The 18,392-nt window shown below is 37.1% G+C and overlaps 1 protein-coding gene across 1 annotated transcript in view; it reads right to left on the minus strand.

Moving 5' to 3' along the window:
• LOC128657846 (pecanex-like protein 2) overlaps positions 1–18,392 on the minus strand; it is a 629,457-nt gene that overhangs the window by 436,951 nt on the left and 174,114 nt on the right. The window contains 1 exon segment of the mRNA XM_053712268.1: positions 17,176–17,285. Coding sequence (XP_053568243.1) covers positions 17,176–17,285 — 110 coding nt within the window.

The raw sequence follows: 18,392 nt of genomic DNA on the forward strand, positions 1-18,392 counted from the left end.
CATCTTCCACATGCTGAAGGTTTCCAGTGCCAGGGGATACAAAGTAGCCCCAAAGCATCACCAAGCCACCACCATGCAGAGTGTTCTTTTCAGCGTATGCTTCATTCTTCTTACTCCATACATATGGATTAGGGGGCTTTTATTGTTTTTTAATGGAAACTAAAGAGCTGATTGCCCCTTTAAAGGCAATGCCCATACAAATGCCCCTTTAGGGGCAATGGGTTGCTTAGGTTTTTTTATATGTAGGTATTTTTTATTTTGGGGGGTTGAGTGGGTGGTGGGTTTTACTGTTAGGGGTACTTAGTATTTTTTTAAGTAAATGAGCTGTTAAACTTAGGGCAATGCCCTACAAAATTTTGGGGTGTCTTTTTTGTTTTTATAGGGGTATTAAATTAGGTTTAATTTTTTTATTTTGGATAATTTTGTTTATTATTTTCTGTAATCTTAGATTTTTAAGTTTTCGTAATTTTAGAGTTTGTTATTTCTCGTAATGTTTGTTTTTTGGGGGGGTTTAATTTTGTAATTTAGGTTTTTTATTTTTGGTATATTTTATTTTTTTGAAATAGTAATCGGCTAGATTACGAGTTTTGCGTTAGAGGCTTTACAGTGCTAACAAGCAGTTTTCTCTCACCGCTCACTTACCTGCAGCACTCCTATGGGGAAATAAAATTTATGTTTACACCTAACACCCTAACATGAACCCCGAGTCTAAACACCCCTAACCTTACATTTATTAACCCCTAATCTGCCGCCCCCGACATCACCAACACCTACATTATACTTATTAAATCCTAATCTGCCGCTCTGGACACCGTCGACACCTACATTATACTTATTAACCCCTAATCTGCTGCCTCCAACATCGCCGACACCTACATTATATTTATTAATCCCTAATCTACCGCCCCCAATGTCGCGGCAACCTACCTACACTTATTAACCCCTAATCTGCCACCCCCTATAATAAACATATTAACCCCTAAACCGCCGCACTCCCGCCTCGCAAACATTATTTAAAAATTATTAACCCCTAATCTGCCGTCCCTAACATTGCCGCCACCTACCTACATTTATTAACCCCTAATCTGCTGCCCCCAACATCGCCGCCACTATATTAAATTTATTAACCCCTAAACCTAAGTCTAACCCTAACACCCCCTAACTTAAATATAATTACAATAAATCTAATTGAAAATTAATATTATTACCTAAACAATTCCTATTTAAAACTAAATACTTACCTATAAAATAAACCCTAAGCTAGCTACAAATATAACTAATAGTTACATTGTAGCTATCTTAGGGTTTATTTTTATTTTACAGGCAAATTTGTATTTATTTTAACTAGGTAGAATAGATATTAAATAGTTATTAACTATTTAATAACTACCTAGCTAAAATAAATACAAAAGTACCTGTAAAATAAAACCTAACCTAGATTACAATAACACCTAACACTACAATACAATTAAATAAATTAACTAAATCAACAATTAAATAAATTAAATTAGCTAAAGTACAAAAAAACCCACTAAATTACAGAAAATAATAAACAAATTACAAGATATTTAAACTAATTACACCTAATCTAATAGCCCTATCAAAATAAAAAAGCCCCCCTAAAATAAAAAAACCCTAGCCTAAACTAAACTATCAATAGCCCTTAAAAGGGCCTTTTGCGGGGCATTGCCCCAAAGTAATCAGCTTTTACCTGTAAAAAAATACAAACAACCCCCCAACAGTAAAACCCACCACCCACACCACCAACCCCCAAATAAAATACTATCTAAAAAAACTTAAGCTCCCCATTGCCCTGAAAAGGGCATTTGTATGGGCATTGCCCTTAAAAGGGCAGTTAGCTCTTTTGCGGCCTAAACCCTAATATAAAAAATAAAACCCACCCAATACACCCTTAAAAACCTAACACTAACCCCCTGAAGATCGACTTACTGTTCTAAAGACCGGACATCCATCCTCAAGGAAGCGGCAGAAGTTTTCATCCAACCGGGCCGAAGTCCTCAACGAAGCTGGGAGAAGTCTTCATCCAAGCCGAGCGAAGTGGTCCTCCAGACAGGCAGAAGTCTTCATCCAGACGGCATCTTCTATCTTCATCCATCCGATGCGGAGCAGGTCCATCTTCAAGACATCTGACGTGGAGCATCCTCTTCAAATGAAGTCTTCTTACTAAATGACGGTACCTTTAAGTGACGTCATCCAAGATGGCGTCCCTTAGATTCCGATTGGCTGATAGAATTCTAATTCTAATATTGATTTTTATTATTATCTTTATGAAGATTATTATATGTCGATATTCACTGTATGAATTGTATGTCAATTTAACTTGGAATTGGTAAGTTTTATTCACTCTGCTAGGACACTAACTGAATTGATTACCGCAGATGTGAACTTTAGGGGGTGTGAGAGCTACATAGCTAGTGATTGGTCCATTTAGCTTTTAAAAGGCAGCAAGGTAGTTCATAAAATTATGTAGCCTGATGAAACGGCATTGTAGCCGAGAAACGCGTTGCAAAGCAACTATATACTGTTTTTAAATAAATTTTATTTTATTAGTTCTACCTTGCCTCTGAACTATCATTCTATACTAACCTATCTGGGGACTTATCGCTTGCCATTTGGAGATGCCTAACAGAAAACATTCAGAAAGCTTGATCTCCATATAAGCGGTTTCCTCTGTGGAGTAGCAGTCATCGATTTGGAAATTCTTTTGGTTTTCTGGGAACAGCTGATTTGCCTATAGAGAGTCAGCCAAACGGCTCTGAAGCTTCGGCTTGTCTAATATTGCACTGGCTGTGCAATCTCCCTTGTGAGTATAAGTCCACAGCTTATTGTTGTTTGTCCCTTAGTGTTCGGGTCAATCTGCACCAAGGGCGCCTCCTCCTTTTTGTATTATAGGTGTGTTTACCGGTATACCGAACGACTCAAGTGTTTTTGCTTTATCAGCAAGAGTATATTGCCATATAGAATTTTAACCAACACATATACACACACTTCATTTTGTATATCTGGGATGGTCCAGCTTATTACACATTATACATCTTAGGGAGTAGCATAAAATAGGCGCACCTCTTTCTTTTGGACACATCATTACTGAGATTTGTGTGTGGTCCTATCAATTGTTATATATTAACCCCTAAACCTAACAACCCCCTAACTTTAAATTAAAATTACAAGATCCCTATCTTAAAATAAATAAAAACTTATGTGGGAAATTAAAAAAAACCTAAGTTTAAACTATAAATTAAACTAACATTACTATTATACTAAAATTAAAATAACTATCAATTAAATAAATTAAATTACACATTAAAAAACCTAACACTACTAAAAAAAAAAAATTACAGTTACAAAAAATAAAAAATACTAAATTACAAAAAATAAAAAATACTAAATTACAAAAAATAACAAACACTAAATTATGAAAAATAACAAACAAAATTATCCAAAATAAAAACAATTACACCGAATCTAATAGCCCTATAAAAAATAAAAAAAGCCCACCCAAAACAAAAAAAAACCCTAACCTACAATAAACTACCAATAGCCCTTAAAAGGGCCTTTTGTAGGGCATTACCCTAAATAAATCAGCTCTTTTACCTGAAAAAAATACAAAGACCCCCCAAAAGTAAAACCAACCCCCCAACCAACCCCCCAAAATAAAAAACCTAACTCTAACAAAAACCTAAGCTACCCATTGCCCTGAAAAGGGCATTTGTATGGGCATTGCCCTTAGAAGGGCATTTAGCTCTTTTTCTTGCCCTGAAAAGGGCATTTAGCTCTTTTAAGAAAGGCCCAAACCCTAATCTAATAAAAAAAACACCCCAAAAAAGTTTAAAAAAAACCTAACACTAACCCTCGATGATCCACTTACAGTTTCTGAAGTCCGGACATCCAGACGGTGAAGTCTTCATCCAGACGGCAAGGTCTTCATCCATCCATGCAGTGTCTTCTATCTTCATCCAGGCGCCATCTTCTATCTTCATCCCGGTAGCGCTGAGCGGGTCCATCCTGAAGACAACCGGCGCGGAGCATCCTCTTCATGCAGTCCCCGCCGTATACTGAATCTTCAATGCAAGGGAGAATTTTAAAAATGAAGTCCCTTGCATTCCTATTGGCTGATTTGATTTTTGAAATTCAAATCAGCCTATGAGGCCTACTTATCAAGCCGTCAACTGTTCTGCATTCGCCGGGACCAATACGCTCGCCTGACATCGCCTAACATCGCGGACCTGAATACGGTCTCCATATTTAACAAATAGCTGTCAAAAAGCCGTGCACCAAGTACGGGGCGATGAGCAGCGGACTGTTGTTAACTAACACAGTCATCGATCTCGCTGCTATTCGGCTTTTTCACAGCTTTATTTGTATACTGTCACTAAACACCGCCACTATACTAAACTGTTTAACCCCTATCCCGCCGCTCCCGGACCCGCCGCAACTAAATAAAGTTATTAACCCCTATCCTGCTGCTCACGGAGCCCACTGCCACTCTAATAAACTTATTAACCCCTATTCTGCCGCTCCCGGAGCCCACTGCCACCTACATTATGTTATTAACCCCTAATCTGCTGCCCCCTACATGGCCGCCACCTACATTATGTTATTAACCCCTATCCCGCCGCTCCCGGAGCCCACCACTACTAAATAAAGTTATTAACCCCTAAACCACCAGCCCCCCCACATCGCCATAAACTAAATTAACCTATTAACCCCTAAACCTAACAACCCGCTAACTTTATATTAAATATTAACTCATCCCTATCTTATAATAAATTTAAACGTACCTTTAGAATTTAAATAAACTATATTAAACTATATTACATTAATAATTAACCTACCCTAACTGTTATACTAAAATTAAATTAAACTATATTAAACTAATAATTAACCTACCCTAACTGTTATACTAAAAGTAAATTAAACTATATTAAACTAATAATTAACCTACCCTAACTGTTATACTAAAATTACAATAAGCTACAAATTAAATGAACTATATTATATATTTAAAGACCTAACCCTAATCAAATAATTTAATTCTACAATTAAAAATTACAACTAAGTTACAAAAAATAACAAACACTAAGTTACAAAAAAAAAATAAACACTAAGTTACACAAAATAAAAAAAGAAATTATCAAAGATTTAAACTAATTACACCTAATCTAAGAGCCCTATGAAAATAAAAAAGCCCCCTCAAAATAAAAAAAACCCTAACCTACAATAAACTACAAATAGCCCTTAAAAGGGCCTTTTGCGGGGCATTGCCCCAAAGAAATCAACTCTTTTACCTGTAAATAAAAAATACAAACAACCCCCCCAACAGTAAAACCCACCACCCACACAACCAATCACCCAAATAAAAACCTAACTAAAAAAAAAACCTAAGCTCCCCATTGCCATGAAAAGGGCATTTGGATGGGCATTGCCCTTAAAAGAGCATTTAGCTATTCAAATCAGCCAATTCTATTGGCTATTCCAATCAGCCAATAGAATGCGAGATCAATCCTATTGGCTGATTGGATCAGCCAATAAGATGAAAAGCTCAATCCTATTGGCTAATTGCAACAGCCAATAGGATTTTTTCAACCTTAATTCCGATTGGCTGATATAATTCTATTAGCCAATCGGAATCTAAGGGACGCCATCTTGGATGACGTCATTTAAAGGAACCTTCATTCGGGAAGAAGACGTCGTAAGAAAAGGATGCTCCGCGTCGGATGTCTGGAAGATGGAGCCGCTCCGCACCGGATGGATGAAGATAGAAGATGCCGTCTGGGTGAAGACTTCTGCGGGCTTGGATGAAGACTTCAGCCACTTGGATGAAGACTTCTGCCGGCTTCTTGGAGGATGGATGTCACATCTTCAAAACTGTAAGTGGATCTTCAGGGGTTAGTGTTAGGATTTTTTAAGGGTTTATTGGGTGGGTTTTAGATTAGGGTTTGGGCTGCAATAGAGCTAAATGCCCTTTTAAGGGCAATGCCCATCCAAATGCCCTTTTCATGGCAATGGGGAGCTTAGGTTTTTTTTAGTTGTTTTTTATTTGGGGGGTTGGTTGTGTGGGTGGTGGGTTTTACTGTTGGGGGGTTGTTTGTATTTTTTATTTACAGGTAAAAGAGCTGATTTCTTTGGGGCAATGCCCCACAAAAGGCCCTGTTAAGGGCTATTTGTAGTTTATTGTGGGTTAGGGTTTTTTTATATTGGGGGGGCTTTTTTATTTTCATAGGGCTCTTAGATTAGGTGTAATTAGTTTAAATCTTTGATAATTTCTTTTTTATTTTGGGTAACTTACTGTTTATTTTATTTTTTGTAACTTAGTGTTTGTTATTTTTTGTAACTTAGTTGTTAGTTTTTTGTAACTTTGTAATTTTTAATTGTAGAATTAAATTATTTGAGTAGGGTTAGGTTTTTAACTATATAATATAGTTAATTTAATTTGTAATTTATTGTAATTTTAGTATAACAGTTAGTGTAGAATAATTATTAGTTTAATTTAGTTTAATGTAATTTTAGTATAACAGGGTAGAATAATTATTAGTTTTATATAGTTTAATGTAATTTTAGTATAACAGGGTAGATTAATTATTAGTTTAATATAGTTTAATGTAATTTTAGTATAACAGTTGGGTAGATTAATTATTAGTTTAATATTGTTTAATGTAATTTTAGTATAATAGTTAGGGTAGGTTAATTATTAATTTAATATAGTTTAATATAGTTTAATTTAAATCTAAAGTTAAGTTTAAATGTATTATAAGATAGGGATGAGTTAATATTTAATATAAAGTTAGCGGGTTGTTAGGTTTAGGGGTTAATAGTTTAATTTAGTTTATGCCGATGTGGGGGGATGGTGGTTTAGGGGTTAATACATTTATTTAGTTGTGGTGGGCGGTGTCGGGAGCGGCAGATTAGGGGTTAATAAGTATAATGTAGGTGGTGGTGGTGTCGGGGCTAGAATAGGGGTTAATTAGTATAATGTAGGCGTCGGCGGTGTCGGGGCGGCAGAATAGGTGTTAATAAGTATAATGTAGGTGGCGGCGATGTAGGGGCGGCAGATTGGAGGTGTAAACATAACTTTTATTCTCCCATAGGAATCAATGGGATGTCGGGCAGCAGCGAACATAAGCTTTCGCGGCTTTCAGACTCCCATTGATTCCTATGGCACCTGCGGCCTCCAGGGCGGCGGATTGAAAACCAAGTACGCTTGGCCGGAATAGTGGCGAGCGTACCTGTTAGATATTTGTTAACTAGCAAAAGTAGTCAGATAGTGCTGAATTTGAATTTGGAACATTTGTAGTGACATAAGCATCGATCTGTGTCGGACTGAGACCGGCGGGCCGTATGTTACGTCACAAATTTCATCTTTTGCCGGTCTGTAGGCTTTGATAACTAAGGGGAATCAAGCTCTCCACAATTACGCTGCTGAATTCCAGCGTATTTGCGGTTGACGACTTGATAAATAGGCCTCTATAGGATGAGAGCTACTGGAATCCTATTGGTTGTTCAAATGAGCCAATAGGATGAGAGCTACTGAAATTCTATTGGTTATTCAAATCAAATTTGTAATTTAGTGTTTGTTATATTTTGTAATTTAGTATTTTTTTATTTTTTTATATTTTGTAATTTAGTATTTTTTGTTTCTTGTAATTATAGATTTAATTTTTTTTTAGTAGTGTTAGGTTTTTTAATGTGTAATTTAATTTATTTAATTGATAGTTATTTTATTAATTTTAGTATAATAGTAATGTTAGTTTAATTTATCATTTAAACTTAGGTTTGTTTAATTTCCCAGGTAAGTTTTCATTTATTTTAAGATAGGGATCTTGTAATTTTAATTTAAAGTTAGGGGGTTGTTAGGTTTAGGGGTTAATAGATACATTTAGTTGTTTTGCAATGTGGAGGGCTGGCGGTTTAGGGGTTAATAGGTTTATTTAGTGGCAGCTATGTCGGGGAGAGGTGGTATAGGGGTTAATATCTTTATTATAGTGTGGGCGATGTTGGGGTGCGGGGGAATAGGGATTAATAACTTGACGTGACGATGTCGGGGAGCAGTCGAATAGGGGTTAATACATTTTATTAGTGGCGACGATGTCGGGAGCAGCAGATTAGGGGTTAATAAGTTTAATATAGTGTTTGCGATGCAGGAGGGACTGGGGTTAATAGGTAGTTTATGGGTGTTAGTGTACTTTGTAACACTTTAGTTATGAATTTTGTGTAACAGTTTTGTGGTGCAAAACTCATAACGACTGGATTGCGGAACGGATTGTGTCGGTATAGGCTGTAATGCAAGCATTTTAGCCTCACCGCAAAACTTATAATGGCAGCGATATGGAAATCCCACGCAAAAACGTCATTTTTTTTAAGTGCGGGAATGACGTTGCGTTACAGGCTTAAATGCTTGGGGTACAGCTATACCAACAAGACTTGTAATGGCTACATTACTGTTTTAACGATGAAAAGGCCGTTTTTTTCAGAGTTAAAACACGAACGCAAAACTTGTAATCTAGGTGTTACATAGTAACATAGTAGATGAGGTTGAAAAAAGACCGAAGTCCATCGAGTTCAACCTATACAAATCTAAAATACTTACAAAAAGCTCCAGTTAAACTTAAATAATCCCATTAAAAGGTGACCCATTTAATACTAGCAATCATATCCATGAATTTTGTTTCTAGACAGAAATGTATCTAAACAATTTTTAAATGTATCTACGGCACTACCTCCTTTGGTAATGAGTTCCACAATTTTATTGCTCTTATAAGTGAAAAAATGTTTCCGTTGCAGGAGATTAAATCTCCTTTCCTCCAACCTTAAATTGTGACCTCTTGTCACAAACAATTTTCTTGGACTAAAGTTTTGTAGTTATTTTAAGGTAGTTATATTTCAGTTTAATTTAAAGTTAGGGGGGTGTTAGGTTTAGGGGTTAATAGTTTAATTTAGTTTGTCGCGATGTGGGGGGTCAGCAGTTTAGGGGTTAATAGGTTTATTTTAGTAGTAGCGATGTGGGGGGGCGGCGGTTTAGGGGTTAATAGGTTTATTTAGGGAGTCGCAATGTAGGTGGTTGGTGGTTCAGGGGTTAATAGGTTAATTTAGTGCTGGCGCTGCAGGGGCGGCGGGTTAGGGGTTAATACTTTAATTTAGGTATTTGCAATGTGTGTGGGCGGCAGATTAGGGGTTAATAGGTTTAATATAGTATTCGCGATGCAGGGGGGTGGCGGTTTAGGGGTTAATGTGTCATGTATGGGTGTTAGTGTACTTTGTTACATTTTTGTGAAACATTTTTGTTTCACAAAATCCATAACTACTTGCCTTTGAGTGCGTTATGGTATAAGTTATAATGCTAGCGGAGTAGCCGTACCGCATAACCTGTAATACAGGTGAGATGAAAATTCCACACTCAAAGGCCATTTTTTGAGTACGAAATGGATCGTTGCGGTATAGGCTAAAACACTTGAGGAATATGTAATACGGGTAGGCTCACTACTCCGCTCGCAAAGGCCTATTTTTTAGTGGTATAGACGTACTGTACAACTTGTAATCTAGGTCTTTTTCTGGCCCATCCACGTAGTGTAACCACTATTCATTTAACTTTGAACTTGCAAAATATGCTTTCAACTGTGTCTCTAGGAACATTCAGGACCTTCGCCATATTTGTTTCTTTCTTTGTGAAGGTTGATGATCTCTTTTCTTAACTTTTTGGACCACTCCTTTGACTTAGCGATATTTCTAACATACACTCAGACATAATACTCAACAAACCCCTAGCCAGTTCAGGTATTTCATGCTTGAGACACCACTTGTTTTGCATATTTGTGCTGTTGTGAGGGATTCTATTCAGGGGTTGAATAATTTTGAGACTGCAGAATTCATTAAAAGTTGCATTTTCAGGGGGGGGCGGAGCCAACCGCCGAATGGAGCAGACGTTTTCACATTGAGCTCTAGGACAAAATATCATATTAAGCTGCCCAAAGTGACGTTTTCTCTGAGAAAATAACCAATTTCTACTCTGCCTCACTTGTCTCCATTGTGTACTTATTTTGGTTAACGTAATAGAGACTAAAGGGATATAGCTCTACCGCGAAGCTCCTGCATGACGCAGCTCTGAAGCACTGAAAAGGTACATCGCCATCTTAAGCTTCTCTTCCCAGCATGGTAAAGTCGCACACTCTCCTATCATATAGCCATACAACTAACAGCAGGCAGTCTGGTAGGAGAAAATCTGGACCTGCAACCGGATTTCTCCTTTCTTTACTTTTTTTAACACACCTGCCTTGTTCAATAAGAAAATTGTGCATTCCGCATTCAGAGCAGCTGAGCCCCCGTGATCTTCCCCTCCCTTCTTTGCTGGTATCTAGGCCATAGTCTTATCCACGGAGGATAACCGACAACGATCTCTGCAGCTCTGCCTCTATACATTTCTCTTACCTCAAACAAGGACATGGAGCATGAGGAGGAGAGGGAGTCCATCTCACTGCAACACTATGCCGACGTCAAGCAAAGCTTGCTAGCATTAATGAAGTTGGCTAAACAACTGCCGCAAGTATCACTGACAACCCTGCAACGTGGAAGTATGGGGACCCACCTCCAGATGGTCAGAAATCGTGCTCTCAGTGAGGATGAAACATCTACTGGCCAAAACCCCTCAGGGGTCGTAATTGAGCCGTTCCACATTACGCTCTCAGACACCGGAACATTGTCTGATAACAGGTCGGGCAATATCCTACCCACACCTGCACCTAATGTTGGGCCGAATACTCCTCTCCCTCAGGGGCTCTTCAGCCGCGCTACAATGAAAATACACAGGCAGGACTTCACTGTGTTTGCGGACATATGCAGGGTGCATTGCTATTTCAAGGGGGACTTCTTTGCCCCGCAGTCAGCCTTGAGATGGGTTATGAAACCACCATTGAACTGCGCTTACAAACTACCTCGATTAGGTCTAATTCCCACAAAATCTGGAGTGGGTTAAGAGGTCATATACCACATTTGCATTTAGGTGCTGAATTGGACATTATTGCCTACCTAGTTTGAATGATCTTTTTTTTTTTAATTTGTTTTATTAAGCAACGGCATGGTTAAGTTGCACTATGTGATTATATCTTGTTCAACAGGTTGTTATTTTGACGGAATGCTCTATGTTTATCTGCTGTTTTTGTTCTCTGTTATTAATGAAGAAGACTTTTTAAGCTTTATTTAAGTCTGCTAGAGTAGCTTCATAGAGCCCTTTAGGCACTAAAGATAACCTATGTTTAAGCAAAGAACTATCACACTAAAAGAAGAGAACCTGAATTGAATTGAAATAATAGAGATGGTTAAAGTAACTGTTTCCCTTTAGAAAAGATTCCTATATGCTTACGACTTTACTCATTATAAACTATATCTACCTACACATGCAACTTTACTGATATATATTTCTGCTCGCCAACCAGCACCCCACTACTCCAGGAGACCAGTTTATTTAGAGGTAGTCAAAGCCCATTTCCTACCAAAGAAAGATAGTACATATAGGAGTATACCTCATATACAGCCCTAGATAGCATGTCTCAGTCCTCTGCCTTACTCCCAACCCCCCCCCCACACACACTTATCTGCTCCTCTAATTTTAATTTATTTCCTTCTAACCCTAGATACCAGAGACTTTCACCTGAGCGGCTTTCACCATCTTCCCACCTTATTTATGTAACTAAAATTTAGCATTAATGTCTTCTAGGATGAAGTATGTATCATCACTTATGTCATAAGGGTTTCTAACAATATCTCTCTTCGTTTTCAAGTCTATCACTGTTGGATTTATATGTTTGAGTTCTGTATTTGCTAATTTCCCTATGTATACTTAATTTAGTTATGTGAAGTGACTCCAATTTGATATATCGAGAATTGTACAACAGAACACACCTTTTTGACATACCCATCTACTTTATATGAGCCATAATCACCCTGATCTGTCACGATTACTAGTTAAGGGATATACATAAGACATATTCGTCAGTTATTAATTCTCGGGTATTTAGGACGAAAATATCAGTTCATACCCAGGATTGAGACGTATTAATGAAGTATGGTCTGTTTACCTCAGCTTTTATACCCCATGAGTAACATACCCTAGTGTAGACCATTATTTTAGGTGACTATTACATTAGCCCAAGTCTTATACTACATCCTCACCTCTTTGTAGCCACTCCCTGACGATAGGGGACTCTATAGACAGACCCCCTTATCATTCTAACTACTCTTAGTCTTAGCCTTTGTTTTCATAAGATTATGTATATCACTTTAATGACGAAAGTAGATGTAATAAACCCAATTTACATACTCGCCTAAGTTTAGCTCATACTATTTAATATCTAAGCCCACCTGACAGCCCTAATATAGTTGGCTTCGCCCTCCTCCTCCTTCCCCCCTTTCCTCATCCCCCTCCCTATCTCCCCCATAACTCGAGTGGCTCTTGCCCACTGCAACACCCTTTCTTCTTCACTCCCTTTGACCCATCTGTGGTCACTGCAAAAGCCAACTCTCCACAACATGATAGTTCCAATAGGAAATTATAGTTTATTTTTTCTTTTTAAAGCTGTGGAGACCATGTTTCACTGCATAAAATGTAAAACGAAGTTACATCTTAGTTTGTTCAAACCCTCCTTTTACACTACACTAGACATGGCATGCGATCCCATGAGCTATAGCTTGTCTTTTAATATAGTTATTGTTATTGTGATTATCTTTAAGATCTCTAGCATTAATGTATCAACTTACTGTTCAGATTTGTTATCCTTACCCGGGCTAAATGGATAATTTACATGTCACATTACTGTATGTCATGTCTTGATGTTAATGTTGTTAATGGGCAAACCTTGTATTGTAGTTTATCTTTCCATGAAACTTCAATAAAAATTTATTAAAAAAAAAAAAAGTTGCATTTTCAGTTAAATTTATGGAACCACTTAAAGTTTTCATTGTGTTGAGCTATTTCTATTGCTTTTGTCTGATTTGTTCATTGCAAACAGCTGAAAGTCTGTAAATTTTGACAAATTTGCTCTATTAGGCTAATGTTATTATTGGTTACCTACAAAACTGCTTCCCTAAAGTCTATTAGGGATGATATTGACCTAGTACAATCAGAAATGAACAAAAGGTTGATGGATGTTGATTATTGTCAATTTGATACCATTCTACAGAAAACTGTAGCTGAGGTTAGAAACGCCATTATAGAAACCAAACATTCTAAATATGTACGTGACCAACTAGATTATGATAATAACACAGTTTTTGTATGGAATCGTAGGGATATAACCAATTTTAGAAGGCAGCAGCCTTACAGAGACAGAATTCGATCTAGGAACAGGAGGGGCAGAGGTAGAGGGAGGGGTGGAAATTATAACAGCCAAAATACCAATAAATCAGTAACTTTTTCTGATACGGATGCTGAATCAGGGGATGGCTTTTTGTCCTCAGGTGAATTTTCAACACAAGAGAGTAAACAAGGGATACTGAAAACAAGCAATGTTACCCTTGGCCAGGCTAATACCACCCTTTAACAAAACATATCAGACCCAGTAGTGAGACCTAAAGTAACACAGACACAGGGTAAGATTGGTGGGAGTTCAAAATATATTGCATCTACTATACAACAGACCACCAATACATCAAATACACATATACTATTGAGCAGATTTTTTCCATGCCCCAGGATCCCAAGGGGGTAGGGGGCACAAGTTTGATACAAGACAGATATCAGCTGAGGGGGAACAAGCCACAGTCAAAATACAAGCCTACAATGTAATTAATTTATCAGATCATCCTCTGACTGAAGTACAGAGTAGTGTACTAAGCTTAGGCCTAGGTTTTGCCCCCTCGTCTAAGTTAATCGGCTAATACGTAATATCACCTTACAAAAACATTTTTCTTCTTCTAGTAATACAAGGGAGGAGGGGGTAGGTGAAATCAGGAAAGGCCATGAGATTATACAATTAACTCTTTCCTTTGGGGAAATATGTGATATAGCTTCTATGGATGATTTGATATATGAAAACAATCCATTAACTAGTCCTATGGATGAAATAACTTGTCTGAAAGGGTACAGGAATCCCTCCCATTTTTACCCTATATATAATAGGGGTACAACATGAGAAACATTCTATAAAAGAGTTGAGAGTGATCTATGTAACCTTAATTAGACTATGGATTAGACACCTAGGAACATTACAAACAAACAGAGACAAGCCATTAGGGAGTTACAAACCAACACCAACTTAGTGATCAAGACAGCGGACAAGGGGGGGTCAGTGGTCGTTCTAAATAAAGATCATTACATTGATGAGGCTTTATGCCAATTGAATGATGTTAATAACTTTGAGATACTTCCAGGAGATCCCACTAATAAATACCAAAGACAACTTTTACACTTACTTGATGAGGGACTTGATAAAGGTTTCTTTGATAATGACACATTTGAGTATTTGATGGTCCCCAACCCAGTGGTTCCCATCTTTCATCATTTGCCAAAAGTGCACAAGAATTTAACTAATGTGAAGGGTCGCCCTATAGTTAGTGGCATTGGTTCCCTTTTTGAGCACTTGTCCGAATGGTTAGATGGGATCCTAAATCCATTTGTACTTAGACTACCAAGTTTTCTGAAAGACACTAAACATGTGCTCAATTTGGTCCAAGATATACCATGGGGCAAAGATACGATTCCACACAGTAAAGGGTTGGAAGCCTTGAGGTTTACTCTAGATAGAGATTCAGTATACTCTCTGGAATTGAAGGACTATATTGTACAAGTGACTCATTTTCTGCTTACCCATAACTATTTCTCCTTTGAGAGGATCTTTTATCTACAGAGATGTGGGACTGCTATGGGAGCCAAAATTTGCTCCCTCATATGTCAATCTTTTCATGGGTTGGTGAGAGCGGTCCCACATCTATGGAGATATGGATCCCTTTAGGGAGTATATAGTTGTTTATAAACATTTCATTGATGATCTCCTATTCATTTGGAGTGGCCCCTCTTATACTATTGAACTGTTTTTAGGAAACCAATAGCAGGAAATACTCTTCTCCATGCTAAAAGTTGCCACCCCCGCTATGTGCCTTATGCGGGTGCAAAGGGTCAATATATTAGGCTAAAACATAACTGCACTGATACAGATAATTTTGAAACAGAATCCCTATCTTTAAGAAATCGCCTATTACAAAGAGATTATCCACCTCATATCATAAATAGAGCTGAACGGGAGACTACGACCTTGGATAGAGATGTACTTTTGAGTGATAAACCTAAATCTAGAAATAGACATGAGGGAGTTACATTTGTCACAACTTAAAGTGACCAATATAACAAAATTTGCCAAATAATCAAGAAACACTTCAATATGCTTGCGGCTGATGATGGTCTGGTGAAGTGTGTCAATAATGGCATTAGATGTTCATACAGAAAATCTTTGACACTTGGAAATCTTGTCTCTCCCTCACAATTACCAGCCAGCACGCAACAGAGGGGGTCCTGGCTTACTCACAGGGGCTGTATAGATGCGGCAGCAATAGATGCCATCCCTGTGAATCAGTGATAATCTCAGACACATTTAGATCAGAAGTGACAGGCAATCAATATTCAATCAAGTCATGCTTAAAGTGCACATCTAACTTTGTATTATATGTTTTGACATGCATTTCTTGCCACCTCCAATACATAGGGTTAACGACCAGGGACGTCAAGTCCAGGATCCGGGAACATCTATCCACTATTAATATTGGAAAATCCAAAACTCCCCTGATACAGCATTTTGCAACAATACATGGGAAATCGGATTATACTCTGAGATGGCAAGCCATTGAGAGAGTGACACCCTCCAGACGGGGAGGTGATAGAGTTAAATTGCTGAATAAACGAGAAATGTATTGGATCTTTACTCTCCAGACTAGGTTTCCATCTGGTTTCAACTCAGTGTATGATCTGATAAATTATTGGGAATAGACTGAGTTAAATTGTGCTGCATACCCACGTATATAAAGTCACACAGGTTACATGTGGCACTATCATTGTTCCTCTCTACTTTGGAGAAATATATTTAGTATATATAGGCATGTAACTAGTAATACATCTGTGGATTTCTTCTGGTAACATGTGGCTATTTTCCAGAATTCTTTTATATTTGTTAAATCATATGTGTTAATGTTACATTTTGTGTCTCTTGGATCTATGTCTCTTTTTTACGGACTTAAAGTGTAAATACCGATTTTGTTACTATTATTGAACAAATATTGTAAGAAATGTATGTGTTAAATTTAGGATTGATATGACACTCCCACTATTTATTGTTAACCAATGAGGAGCTTAGGCTCCCCTTTTTAAAGGTTGTAATTGATTGATAGACTTCAGCTATGACTAAGGCTTCCTAGCCGAAACGCGTAAGCTTTTCTTTTAGTGGGACTTGTGTCTCATGTCTTGCCCAGGAGGGTGCCTCCGTTTTTTACTTTTAAATATGAAGTATGAATAAAGATTAACTTTTTAATTTTCAGTCTCTGCCACCTCTTCGTTTGTTTTGCAATTTTGACAATAAACCTGATTTGCAATGGGGGTTGAATAATTGTGATTACAACTGTGTATATTTATGTGCTAATATTTGTATATCCACATATTAACATATAAATATATATATATATATATATATATATATATATATATATATATATATATATATATATATATATATATAATATAAATATGTATAAAAGCATATAAATATATATTTACATTGGGGTCTATGAGATCAGTTCACATTGACCACAATGTAAAGGCACTTTTCAGTGCTGTTTTTTTTCTAGCACCCCACTCCCACCAACTTTAAAGCCCCACAACTGCCTAGTACATTTTTTTTAATAAAAAAAATGATAATGCCCTCTATTTTGAGGGCATTTGGGGCGCTAATTGATTGCAGGCTCGCAGTAGCCATAACCAGCCACTTGTAACGGCTGGTTAATTATTGAGTTCAAAAAAGAGCATGGTAATTTTGCGCTCCACTTGTAATCTAGCCTTAAGTCTGTTTGATAGTAAGCAATACTAGAACAATTTAAGTGGAAATTATCTTTTTATGAAAAAGTAGTTTCTTTTGTAAGCCCCATACTGCATGTCTCTTTTTTAAAAAAGTACAAAACACTTACATAAGTACTGATGGATCACTGCTGTGTCGGCTCAAATGATATGAAAGTGCAACTAAAAGACCACAGAATGCAGAAAAAAGGGCTGGAATGTGACGGATATCCCAAGGTTCCTGTAAAAGCAAAACAAGTCAATTATATTCAATCAAAGTTTTTATGTAAGTTATCTCCATGCATATACTCAGAGATGTAAACTGGAGAATTTGTAGGTTAGATTTGAAAAAATAAGTTTTCTGGGTTTTTTTGCAAAACAATTTTGTTACTTTTTTAATGAAACAATACATTTTTTAACTGTGTATTTTAATTTCAATATTTAATTTATTCATTTTGTACGATTTTAAATTACATTTTTTCTAAAGAAACCTATTGCTATCTATGCATTGCCTTCACATACTTAGAAACATGCAACCCTTCCTTAGAACACACTGTTCTCAAAGTAAAAATTGCCTTCAGAGAATTTGACAGGACTTCATAGGACTGGTGAGATTTCAGTAGTTATATTGCGGGGTACTCTTACTTTGACTGAGTCAGGGAGGTACTGTATGTGGTGGATTCCTGGATGTTCAGTGATGGAGACAGTGCAGCTAGGGACAAAGTCGTAGGTGTTAAGGGCAGGTAAATTACTGAGCAGATTGGGGTGTGAATAGGTGGGGAGAATTCATCCTCAGCTCAGTGGGTGTGCAGCTATATAGACTAGGGTGCTTTTTACCACCATAGAGCTGCCACTGGCTGGGGGTACTGGTGGGTGAATTCACCTACATCCTCCTTTTCCCTATTTTTATTTTTTTATTTTTAGTCCCTCTTCTTTGCCTTAATAGATATTCATTTATAAGTAAATATGATATTGAAACTGAAACCAGTAATAGGTTTAATAATATTTTTTATCATTTAAATTGGTTGCTTGTTATTGTAAAGGCTAATCGGAATTATTTTTATATAGATTTTCTTACTTAAACAAATTTCAATGTTCACTTATGGTGCAATAAACAGTTACTCTTAATAGTGTTGGATCTGGAAGAAAAAAAAGTACAGTCTACTCCAGAATTTTTATTGTTTAAAAAGATAGATAATCACTTTATTACCCATTCCCCAGTTTTGCATAACCAACATGTTTATATTAATGCACTTTTTACCTCTGTGATTACTTTGTATCTAAGCCTCTGCAAACTGCCCCTTATTTCAGTTCTTTTGAAAAGTGCCAGCTCTAATGAGAGTGGGGC

The sequence above is a fragment of the Bombina bombina genome, chromosome 4 (genome assembly GCF_027579735.1).
Source record: "Bombina bombina isolate aBomBom1 chromosome 4, aBomBom1.pri, whole genome shotgun sequence".
In the NCBI taxonomy this organism is placed as follows: domain Eukaryota; kingdom Metazoa; phylum Chordata; class Amphibia; order Anura; family Bombinatoridae; genus Bombina; species Bombina bombina.